Here is a 12,009-nt window from a genome sequence, read left to right on the forward strand (position 1 = left end):
GAGTTGATAGTATAAATAAATAAATAACATTTTTCACAATAACCACCAAGAAAGCAAGTTCTTCTGGAATTTTAAACCCTGGAAAAAGTTGGCTTGGCAGAAGGTGATAGATGATGGACATACCTGGCTCTTTCACTTTGCGGAGAAGACTTCTTGGATGAAATTGACCATTCACAGAAATGTCAGATACCTTTTCAAGATGAAAACTGATAAAGGTAAGAGGCAAACTGAAGGCCAACTCTTGAAATCATTGCACGCAAGTGGCAAAGCTGTCCTTACGTCTCACATGGCCAAGGGCTGCTTCCACCAGCGGGCCTAGATGGAGGCGCAGCCACGCCAGGACTGTCCAGGGCCTCCCATTATCCCACGTGCTGCTAAACGAAGCACAAGTGGCCCTTGGCAACCACTTTTTTCTGCTGTATGCCCATGGTGCTGCCTTCCTCTTGCTCTCAGCTTATGAATGAGACCCCTCATTCTGATACTCTCCAAGGGCAGAACCGAGGAGGCGTGTAAAATCTGTTAGTTTTTGCCCCTGAAGATGGTCAGGGGACTGCAGTAATGGGAATTGAGGCAGGAGAGGGGGTAACATTGGGAGCGGCAAATTTCACTGTAGCGTTTTCTATCAATTCGAGGGTGGATGGAGACCACTGGAACTTGCCAGTGGGGAAAGGCCAATAATGGGACTGACCGGAATGCCTGCAGTGAAATTAGGTGTTGGTTTTGGGGAATGTGAATTGCAGTGCAACTCTGCATGCGGTGGTGTTAGCCGAGAACCTGAATGATCTGCAGCAAATGTTAGATTTATGATGCAACGAGGGTATGGATCTGAAAATTATTCTAATATACCACCTTGAGCTGATGGAGGGCCATTTTTAAAAAATGGCTGTAAAGGTCATCCTGGATCTCTTGAGAATATTTAATAGGATTTGAGAATACCCTGCTTCAAAGAGTACAGTTTGAAGAGGAGTTTTCAAATAACTGGAGAGGTAGCAAAAGTTGGGGCATTATTCCCCTCCCTTTAAATTTTGGTTGCAGGTTGTCTCTGGCCATGTGAAATGTCACTTGACACGTCTAAGAGAAAAGGCAGGGCTTCAGGCTAGCAAACGGCTTGTTTTCAGCTTCTTCCTGATTTCAAATACCGCATGGAAATTCTGCATAACTTCGGAAATTTACCCTCTGCAGATCCGGAGTCCTGCTGGCAGTGGGCGAGCTGGGCTGTCATCCCTTCCGCCGTCCCTTAGAAAAGGGCTGCCTGGACGGAGCCACCCTCTCCCACGAGAGCCCCTCAGCTGCGCCAGAGCAGCCCGCCCCGGAAAGCCCTCCGAGCCCCCGGGGCTAACCCGAAGCCCCACCCGGTTTAAGCCTCAGACAAGGCTGCCCGCCCAGCGCACAGCCACCGAGCTTCACGCTCGCCTGCGCAGAGAGCCGGCGGGGGGCAGCTCTGCGCTCCCGGCCGGTGGGCGCCCCGGGCCAGCCGTCCAGAATCCCACCAGGGGGTTTCCCGAGGCCGGCCGGCGGGCCAGTCCAGACGGCCTTTCCCACGGCAGCCGCGCCGCACCGGCGTCCGGAGGAGCGGACAGCTCCGAGCAGAGGCGAGACGGCGCGCGCCGCCGCGTCCCGGACCAGCGCTGCCCCCTGCCGGGCGGCGCGAGCACGACAAGCCTGGACTTGTTGCGGGCAGGGAGCGCGAGGCCGACGGCAGGCACGACCCGGCAGCGGCGGGACCGTCGGGTGGGAAGGCGGTGCACGCGCGCCCGCCTGGCTTCCCCCTCCCTCCCCCCTCCCTCCCCTCGCTTCCCCGCGCCCGAGAAGGGGCCGCCGCGGGGCAGAGTCCGCGCTGGCTGGAGGAAGCGCCTTCCCTCCGGCCCGAGATCCCGTGCGAGCCTCCGCACCTCTCGTCCCGCCAACCCCGGAGGGAGGCCGGCGGCCGGCGGTGGCTGCCGAGGCGCGGAGCTGGCCGGGGCGGGCCGAGCTGATCGGCGGCGCCAGTGGCAGCCGGACGCCCCGCCCCGTCGGGGAACGAGCCGGGAGGGAGCAGTATTTAACCCGGCCGGCCGGGGCGCGACAGCAGAGACAGGCGACTAACCTCCGCGAGGGGCCCGAAGGCTGCGCGGCCCAGCCCCTCGTCGAGTCTCGAAAGCCGTCGCTGGGAGCGGCAGCGCGGGCCCTGTTACGGGTGCAGAGCACGGCCGCGCCGCTCGCCGGGCATCCTTCCGGAGCCCCATCCCGTCTTCGGGCCGCCATGAAGCGCCCGCCGCTGGCTGAGCCGAGTTGCATCAGCCGCCGCCGCCGCCGCCTCCTGCCGCTGCTGCTCCTTCTCTTCCTGCACCTGCCCGGCGCCGAATTCCGGTCGTCCTTCCCGCCCGCTCCGTCCGGGCGCGGGGCTCGGCTGTCCTCGCCCAGGTGAGCACGCCAGCTGCGTCCCGCGCGGCCCTTGGAGCCGCCTGCTGCCCGCCCCAGGAGGGCTCTCCTCCCGGCAGAGCAGCCTCCGTCCCTCCCAACTCCGCCTGCCCTTTCCGGGGGCCCAAGGCCATCCCCGGACCAGGGACCAGCAGCACTGGGAAGACCCCCGCCCGTCTGCCCTCTTGCCCCCCTCGGCTATGGACAGCCAGGCCTGCTTTGTCAGCGCTTCCTCCCGGCCTCTGGTTCGGGAAGTTGCGATGGAGATAATTTTCCCCTAGAGAAGCAAACACCAAAGAACTCGGGGCCTCTCTGAGAGCAGCCTGGGCGCTGAGGGCTGGGCGGGGGGGGGGGGGGGGGGGGAGTTACAAGCTGGGCCAGCCAGACCTTTTCTCCAGGTGACCTTTCCAGAGGGCTTGTTAGCACCAAGACCACACCTGGTCCTAGAACTGAACTGAGCTGCCTCCTTCAGAAAGGGTCTGTGGTCCTGCCTCTGTTGCACACCAGAACCTGGCGCATGTTCACGCGTGTGTGCGTGCTTCAAGACTTCCTTGAGGAACTTCAACGGTGGTCACACTTCTCTTTCCCTCCCCCACCTCCCCAAGACTGTCCTGTACAGAGGGGTGCCTGCTGAGTGGGACTGCTGGGAATCAAGCAGTCCCAGGTCTAGATGGGAGAAGTTGGATAATCCATGGACACTTGCCAGTTGGGCTTGCTCAACTCCAGATCTGCCATGTGTACTCTGGCCACGATCCAGGACATCTTTAAGTGTCCTTAAGCCCTTTGAAATCAATGGGTTCAAGTTTACTTAACTCATCAAAATACAGAAGCTGGAATCCATTCTTAGCTTGGCGTAAACTCACCCAATTGGCTTTGGGACAAATGTGCTTAGGGCTACTGTTCATCTTTCGATCCACAAAGTGTGACCTAACCCTAACACTGAATTCCACATTCTTTCACATTCTGGACTTCTTGTCCCCTAGGCTGTTTGTCTGTAGTGTAGTTCAGCTCCCTAATGAGCATCTAATAAAATATTTGGTATAAAAACAAGTCCTAGCAACCACCCTGAAATCATTGCAATAACATGGCATCTCTATCACTAATGATGCAATATCATTACAAAATGAATGAGTTTTTGGAAGTGGAAGTCCTCTAAGTCTAAGTGATCCATTTTCTGACTTTGGAAAGCCCAAGTGCCTGGAAAAGATGAAAAGGGATGAGGTGCAGGAAGGAAGAAGGCATGCTATATATACAGGGAACAGCTTTGATGTGTCAACTCCCCCCTCCCCTGCCTGTTCATCTCAAGTGGGTCAGCTTCTGGGGCACAAGTGGCTGATGACTGACCTTTAATCCTAGCCTGAGAGAGAAGGTGCCGGAAAGAGGAAGACGCAGCTGAGACCCTTGGAGGAAGGGAGGTTTTCTGCTGTCACCATTGGAAGGGAACATGGGGGCGATGCAGGGGGAGAGAAAATGGGCTTTTCCACCTAACTCTTCTTGTTCCTCCTCCACTCCAGGGTCACTCTGTCCAATTCCTGAAGTTGTTGTTTTGTGGGCATGTTTTAAACCTCTCCCAGAAGTGGCAGTCTTGAGAACCGGTGACCCCACTTCCATGAAAAACATTTGTACTTCTTTATTTGATTTTTTTCCTCAAAAGTTGGTGTCCTATTTAACTTAAGCAACCATTTAATTTTCTTATGTGGGCAGAGAGCTACTCATACTGTCCCCCTAGAATGCTTCTAGAGTGAGATAGATGATACCTGGCAGTGTGGCAAATAGTGTCTAGCTCTCACTGTGTCGAGCATAACTCAAAGGGTGCAAATGATATCAACCAAGGTGCAGTTGTCGAGCCTCTGCTCCACAATGGGCTCCTTCCTTGTGGCTTCTGGTTCCTTGGTCTTTCCAGATGCTCTCCTTCCTGCCTGTTTGCCACTTGGGTAAGGCCTCTTCTGTTCCTTCCTATTTTGCTGGTATGGTGTCTAATTGTTGTGTGGGGAAAATATGTGTTTTGTAATGTAGGAGTTATTCTGCCAGCATGAGAATTTATAAGCAGCTCAGATACAAACAAAACAAGCCAATAGCCCTCCATTTTTGGAGATGATCAATATCTGCATCCCATTTCCATTTCCCCAAGGCCAACTCTGGTCATCCCTTCTACTGGCCTATGGCTGGGGCCACTCTTGCCTACTGCCTAGGTTGATCTCCATCTTTCAGCTGGGTTAGGGTTGACACTTGCTCCTTGTCATGAGGACAACAGGGTCTTCACTTGGAGAGAAGGAAGAAGAGAAGAAATCAGGGTTTTAGCAACAAGGATGGAACAGGGGGGTATGTGTTTTCTTCAACCATGTGGGAGACCTCCTTGGTCTGCCCAATTTGTCTGCTATGCATAGGTTCCATGCTGCTGTGCAAATTGCAGGACCAGGAGTAAACGTGAGGCTGCCATCAATGAGTGACATGAAGGGGTGCAGAGCCCCCTTTCATTCCAAGAGGGTACATACAGTATAACTAAGAAGCTCTTGGTGCAGGCCCAGGAGTCCCTGGGCAACTTGGAGGGGCTTGTGATATCTTTATAGCTTATAGAGAGCAGGTGAGGGTTCAAGCAGAAGGTGAGGGTTCAAGCAGAACTCACCTGACACTTAGCGTGCTGTAGGGAAATGAACCTGAACAAAAGTTCTTCAACCAAGCACTCTAGCACAAGTAGTGATGCATGTCCACCAGGGGGTCAGCTGTTACCATTTCAATTCAGCCAACCTTGAGGACAGACAGGGCTGAATGGACTGAAGCTTTGCCTCTTCTGTTGAATAGCACAGGGACCTGGACTAGCGGTCTCCATAAGAAAGGCTGCATCTTCTTATCCTGCAGGTTGTAGGGCTCCTAAAGCTCTCACTGACTGAACATGAGCTGAGCTGCAGTGGGTCTGCTGTTTCTCATATTCAGAGTGGTACATTGTACTCTGCTGGTCTACAGAGGAAACAGTGGGTGCAAGACCGGGCTTGCTAAAGCCAGCGTCTGCTTCTCATGAGTCTGGGCAACCTACTTTTTTGAGTTGAGTTGGTTGCTACCTTAAACATAGAGAATAGCAAGTACAGCAAGGACTTTGCCTCTGAACGCCTTCGTGGTTGGAATCCAGCTTAACACCCTATAATCTACCTGACGTATGGGATCTAGCAATGAAACTACAAGCAAGACTTTGGTCACCCTTTGGTCAAAAAATGAGGAGGAGTCTGGTAAGACCTTTTCTGACTAAAGGCATATGCTAATCAGCATAAGGTAGTGAGAAAAGGTGTTCCCAGACGCTTTCTGATATTTTGTCACAGTTTTCCTCCTCCAGTGCCTTTGGTCAAGGGAAATTTATGGCTCTTCCCTTAGCAGCAAATGGAAAAGGATGCAAACAAAAGGCTGAGTTTTGGTGAGCGATAGTGGTTTCCCATGCAAAGATCTTTGCTATTTATGCAATAGAAACTAAGCGTCATGACAAAGTATTCCACATATTCTTTTGAGGGTCCTTCCCTCCACCCCCCACCCCACCTCTCAACAGCTCTGTGGTTAGGTTAGGCTGTGGGAGAGACGTTCAGCTCCCAGGATGGAAACCTAACCCTGTACTGTCTGAATCAACCACTAATGAGGCATCCTGCCATGAGGGTACTTCTTGCGCTCTCCACCCACCTCAGAAGAACCTTAAGTAAGTTTTTCACCAAGGCAGCTGGAAATGTCTCCAGCGGCTTCTCCGGCTTCCCTACTGGTCATGCCATCAGCTGCCTCCAGTGTTATGGCAGGAAGGAATCACCTTGCTGGCACATAGTTATGGAACAGAAGAGGAAATGCAAGCATAGCACAGCCATAGTGCTCAAGGCCGGTCCAGGTCAGAGTCAAGGAATCCCCAGCCTCCTCGTCTGGGCGGCACCATCATACATTGAATTAAGGAAGTCTTTTTCAGCACTCCTTTGGTTCCCTGAAACATACATCTGACTGGGAAAGAGGAGGTGCCTGTGCCGCAGACAAAGGGGGCGGGGGTCCTCTGAGGAGAAGGGCTTGGCCGGTGGGGGGCGGGGTACAGGGGAAGGGTACAAGGAAGGCACTTTCAGTGGCTGGATGCGGTATGAGAGGAGCAAGTGTGGCACACCCCACCTTCCTTCCTCACCCTCAACGTGGTCTGGAAGCCAGGCATCCTCTGCTTTCATAGAGCCACACAAGTCACAACCCCACCGCGACTCTGCCAGCCCCTCCCTAGGCTTTGGTGAGCTATCCGAAACGGTGCTGACTATGAAAAGCTTAGTCTGTGTAAGCTGGCTTGTGTGTGCAGGCTCATGCCTGTGATGCAGCTGGTGTTTGTGCACGCTCTCCCTGGGTGGCTACCAGCGTACGTGTCCTGTGGCAGGTAGCTCCTTTCCTCTCTGCACGTGCTCCTCCCTCCTTGCTTGTGCCCTCTGGCCATCTCCCAGGCTCTCCCATCTGTTCAGCACAGCCCAGACTCCCTGCCAGGGACTCTGTTTCTGACCTCAGCGCTCGCTCTCCCTGGCCTCCCCCCTTTCCAACCCGGCCTACCATCTTCACTCCCTTTTCTCCCTTCCCACTGCTCCCCTGCCCCCTGCCCTTACTGCCCTGCGTTTCAAACCACGGAAGGTGGTTCAGCTGGTTGCATAACCGTCTTGAGGCTTGGAAGGGATTAAGTGGCATCCCGGGGGTGCGTGCCTGCTCCAGTGCCCGACTTCACTTGGGGCTTGCAGGTTTGCCTGGAGAGCTCCTGGGGGCTTCTTCCAGCTGTGGCTTGGGGATGGAGTTTGCCCCCTCACCAGCACTGTTCTGGCTACCAAGGGAGATGGGGAAGGGGCACTCTGTCCCCCCGCCATGAAAGGAAACAAAAAACATGCTCACAAAAGCAGCACATGAAAAGTCAGCGCCTACACATTATGATAAATTGATTTCAAATGGGCGCAGTATCTTGTTTTCAGTTTCATGCTGTTCCCTGATTTTTTTCTAGATTGGGACCCAGGTTCCATGCATGGAAAAAGTATATGGTTCTCTGGCCATGTGGAAAAGCAATTTCTCCAGATTCTCAGCAGCAGGATGCTTTTGAGAGAGGCAAAGCCATTGCCATCTCCATTCTGAAAATCCAGTCTAGGGACACCAACTTTAACTTCTCGGCGTGCTTGGAGACCCAGTAGAGGATGTGGCCAAGAAGGATCCTGGCTGCTTGGGTGCACTGCCAGGCCCGCCAGAAGGAAGATGCTTACTATGTTGGTCTTATCTCCCGGGGAGCCAAGCAGTCCACTGCAGGGTTTCTTTCTCTTTCTCTTTGAGAGCTAGAATGGTGGGTGACTTGCCCAGCTGTTCCCATGCAGACTTTCTGGGTCCCGATCCCATAGGGTCTGCAAAATTATTCCTGTTAAAACAGGGCCTGTTCCTTCCCACACAGGACAAGTCAGTGTTTGCAGACTGTTCCGTTGTTTGGGCATCAGCAGAGGCATCAGAGCAAAGCTCTAGCAAAGTATTTGCTTAGAGTTTTATTTTCTTCTTCCTGCTTTTGTATTTTCAAGAACTCCCCGATCAGCCCCACCTAATGGAAAGGCCAGATGTTCCAATATCATCTGGTTCCCTAGGAATCCGAGGGAGTCCGTGAAAAACAGGGAGTCCGAAACAAAGAGGAAAGGGGCAGAGGTGCCAGGATATGTTAATTGGCAGTGGGGAGGGGACCGACACTGAGTCGGGGAGGCAAATTAAAGGTTTCTGCAGCTTTTCTCCAACAGACACCAACTCCGGGAAACTCGAAGCTTATGAGTGGCAATGTTAGAAAGCTCTGGTCCACCCCCCCCTGCACCTCCTACTCCGGCAAGGGTGTGACAAATGCAGCCTTTCTTGCTGCTGCTTGACTTCAGCTAATGCCTGCCTGCCTGGGACACTTGAGATGGGGAGATATAAGCTTCCTGCGAAAAATTATTCCTGTATCTAGGCAGAGTTCACACAATTCACTAACAAAACAAAGTATTGTCTGCACATATCACACTATACCCCCAAGATCAACCATATTATGGATAGTCTGGTCAATGCGCAGTGGATTCCCATCACCTTTCAGACTTAGACCGCCAAGTTCTAGAACAGGGGAAGGAGCATTCCCCCTTCTCACCGGGAAGTGCCTGAGTCCAGCATTCCTCTGCCCCCAGCTCTTCTTTCCCCCCTGCCCCTCAGGAGGCCCTCTAAGCCTCTCCTGTTCTTTCATTGCAGGAAATCTTGGGCCCCAAGCCACAGTTTTACCTGGCTTCCAAAGAGGCTTTCTAAGAAGAATGGGGTGCCTTGGCTGGCTCAGAAGCAGCCTGGGATGGCAGACAGCCCAGCCCTCCGAGAACCACCCAGATGCAGACTGGACCCCCTGCAGCTTGGCTCTGGCCGCCTGCTCCAGCCCACACCGATGCCAGTCCTTCGCCGAAAGCCCCGTGCTGCCCAACTAATGCGCGTCGGTTGTGCTTTGGGCACCTGCCAAGTGCAAAATCTTAGCCATCGGCTTTGGCAGCTGAAGGGCCAGTTGGGACGTCAGGATTCCTCTCCCATCAGTCCCAATAGCCCCCACAGCTATGGCTGAAAGCAGAGTGTGATGTACCAGGATGGGAAGGGCATCCGCTCCGCACTCCGGAACATTTCTGACGACACTCTCCTCCTCGAAACCTGCCCCGCCTCGATGGCCATGCCAGCAATCTTCTTACTGGACCTACAAAGGAGACTTGACTCGTAGGGCATTCCCGATGGATGGCTGGGACGTGGGCCTAGACCCGCCTTCAGAAAAAGCAGAAGTGGGGCAGGGATTGCTGCTGGAGAGGCGTGAGCCCTCACCCTAATTCCCAGTTTTCATCTCTCAGGTGGTATGCTGGGTGGGGCTGTGCGACAGCCTTGCTTCACCCTTTATAGCAGCAGGAGGGAGAGGAAGGTTTATCAATAGGTATGATAATTCCATATTAACACTGGTAGCATTATAGAAACAGAACCAACTTTCGCTTTCAGTTAGTGAATCTCTTCTCTGCACGCATTCTAAAAACTAATAAAAAGATATAAGCATGGATTTTATTTCTGTGTGCAGCACTCAAAGCTTGGGCTGCAAGAGGGGACAAGCCATTAGGAATGCCAGGAGCTGCGTCTGTTTTGGAAAGGCTGCATCCCTCAAGTTGAAAGTCCCTCCCCCCAGAATGCCTCACGTGGAAGTGCTGCTGCTATTGCCTGGGTAACGTGCGCGAGTGTGTCTGTGCGAGTGCCCGCATGAGCGTCTGTGAGAGAGCAAGACTGGCTGGGTTGCAAGGAAAGACTTGCACCTCCTCAGCCCATTGTCTGTGGCTTCAACGTCTAACTTGAATTCAGCAGACTTTCCCTCCAATGTTACGGAAGAGAGTTAGCACAGGGTGCATCTCAAGCCCAGAGCTGTTCTTTGGGTCACCAGCTGTGCAGCTTTTTCTCACTGCCATGTAATGGTAAAATTGCGTGTGGAACTGCCCCAGCAAGGTTACCAGAGATAGTGATCTGATTAACCGCTCTGGGGTCCACACAAGGCAGGCCACTGTGCCTTCTAGGCACTGAAAAGCAGCTGTGGTCAGTTCTGCATAACAACACCTGCCCTGGAAAAAGTGGAATGTTGAGTTTTTATCAAAGGTGTGAAGACGACTATTGGCACCCACGCTGTCTTACTCAACAGCAGCTCATGCTTGCTGGTCTGGTTCACATGACATGTTGGACCAGCTAAAATGGGCTTGGTAGTTTGTGGTTCAGTGTACAGTGGGAATGAAGTTATTGTTTTGGCAGGTTGTGTCCTGTTAAATCATGAAACTTGTTAAGCCATCATAGGTTTGTGTGTTTGGGCAGAGCATGTGATAGAAACTCAAGAAACTATGTTGGGCCAGTCTGGGTCACAGCCTCTGGGTGAGGTGAAGTTTGTGGGCTGATGCAGAATGTTTCGCTCTTCTCTGGCAAAGCACTTGCATTCAAATGTAGACTGTCTTTTGGCCCCTAGAGGCCTTCCATAGTGCATACAGTAAAATAAACATTTTGAAACTCTAGTAAAAAAACCAAAATAGCAGAAAACTGCATCTTATGAATGGGAGTAAACAACCCTGGACTTCTGAAAGAAGGAGCTAGCCCAGGCATGGAAGACATTTTGATGGCCACCAAGGCAGAGTCAGAAGGCAAAGCGGTCAAGCCCAAGTCATGTCTAAGGGCTGAGCTGGCCCTTCTGCTTTGAAGGGGTGGGGGGCAGAGTCCTGATCCCCCTTCCAGGTGTGGGCTTCTAGAAGTCCCCAGAAGGGTTTCAGTCCTGGGGTCCTTATTACCCAGAATCCAGGTTGGTTCTTACTGAATCACACAGGAACAAGAGGCAATTTCAGCCTCCAGACCCAACATAACAGCCCCCGCTGACCGCAGCGTTCCAGGTGAGCGGCATTTTCTGAACACTCATCCCAAGCAGGCAAGGCAGGCATTTTGCTATAGCCCTCCTTGGATGCAGCCAGGACTGCACGGCAGTGGCTGGACCTGCCTTCTGCACACCCTCACCCCGGAGGGGAGAGGTCTAGAAAGCTGCCTGTTTAAGGTTCCCAGGTTGATCAACCAGGGCACGGGGCCAAACTCCCTCTGAGACTTGTTCTGCCCATAAACCCCTTGAGGGTCTGAACGACAGACCAATTTGACCATCTGGAAAATATTCCTGGCTGGTCAAGGGAAGGGTCAGATGGGACAGAGGGGAGGGTCGGTGTCCTCAGAGCGCCAGGCAGAAGCGTCTCTGACAGCACAGCTTGGACCTGGGTCCAAGGGCCACGGGCACTTTGCTGGCTAAGGGCTTTCTCGGAACAGTCAGTAAGGCAAAGTGGCTGGAAACTGAGTCAGCGGTTTCCTGCATCAACAGGAAGACGTACAGGCAGGCTTTCCTGGCAGGTGACCCAGGAGCAGCTCCCACCTGGGCTGACTCACCTGGAGGTTTCTCCCGGATCCCGTGACGCCACGGTCCAGTGGCGAGGGTCAGGAGCCCTCCTGCCTGGGAGGATTTTCACCGGCTCTGCGGAGCACTGGCTCCTCCGCCTCCGCCCCCCGCCAACCGTGCCCCCGGCTGCCGCTTTTAGTCCCCAAAGACAGCGATCAGGAGCTGGCTTCGGCCGGCCGACCGGCCGGGGAGGGCCGCGGGACCGGCAGAACCGCCTCCCCGTCCTTCCTCCCGTAAACCCTGCCGGGCAGGTACGAGCCTGGCCGCGCCGGCGGACCCCTCCTGCGCCGCCCTTCCCCGCAAGTTCTCGAACGGGAAGCCGCCAGGGCGCCACGCGGGTTGCCGGCCGGCCAGCCGGCCGGCCGCCCCTCCCAGGACGCCCGGGCCCCCAAGCCCTTCCCTGCACACCTGGTTTCTTCTAAGCCTGGCTGGTCTTGTGCAGGTGGCAGAAGCCAGGTGCTGCATCTGTCTTCTGTGAAAGCCCAGCACCAGAACAAATGCTGCACCGACTTCGGTCTCCGCCGCACACCGCCCCTTGGCCGGACAAGCGTGCCGGCTGCCGGCGCGCCCGCCCTTCCGGAGCGAAGCTGCCCGGCGACCCCAGCCGGCTCCGACGCAGGAGCCGCGGAGCTCGGCGGGAGAAGCGCGCGAGCGCCGGCCGA

General features: G+C 54.4%; 1 protein-coding gene and 1 long non-coding RNA gene across 2 annotated transcripts; one reads left to right on the plus strand and one right to left on the minus strand.

Annotated features, from left to right (window-relative positions):
• The first annotated feature begins 1,984 nt into the window (after positions 1 to 1,984).
• Positions 1,985 to 8,999, plus strand: ADM2 (adrenomedullin 2). Its single transcript, XM_088129151.1, has 2 exons — positions 1,985 to 2,403; positions 8,620 to 8,999. The coding sequence occupies exons 1-2, from the start codon at positions 2,243 to 2,245 to the stop codon at positions 8,972 to 8,974; spliced, it is 516 nt and encodes a 171-aa protein (XP_087985277.1). The 5' UTR covers positions 1,985 to 2,242; the 3' UTR covers positions 8,975 to 8,999.
• On the minus strand, positions 3,861 to 11,881 carry LOC148214003 (uncharacterized). Its single transcript, XR_015793581.1, has 3 exons — positions 11,756 to 11,881; positions 8,993 to 9,289; positions 3,861 to 4,662 (listed from the first exon to the last, which is right to left on the minus strand). It is a non-coding gene; the product is annotated as an uncharacterized LOC148214003 (long non-coding RNA).
• Positions 11,882 to 12,009: the final 128 nt, after the last annotated feature.

Source organism: Python bivittatus, unplaced genomic scaffold, assembly GCF_059951505.1.
Source record: "Python bivittatus isolate LINGU-HERP-01145 unplaced genomic scaffold, Pbiv_v1 ctg000730_np1212, whole genome shotgun sequence".
Lineage (NCBI taxonomy): Eukaryota > Metazoa > Chordata > Lepidosauria > Squamata > Pythonidae > Python > Python bivittatus.

What these genes read in the sequence shown, in the direction of transcription:
- ADM2 (XM_088129151.1), top strand. Translation starts at nt 2,243, where the DNA reads ATGAAGCGCCCGCCGCTGGCTGAGCCGAGTTGCATCAGCCGCCGCCGC. An exon ending in GCTCGGCTGTCCTCGCCCAG is followed by an intron (nt 2,404 to 8,619) that starts GTGAGCACGCCA and finishes CTTTCATTGCAG; the next exon opens with GAAATCTTGGGCCCCAAGCC.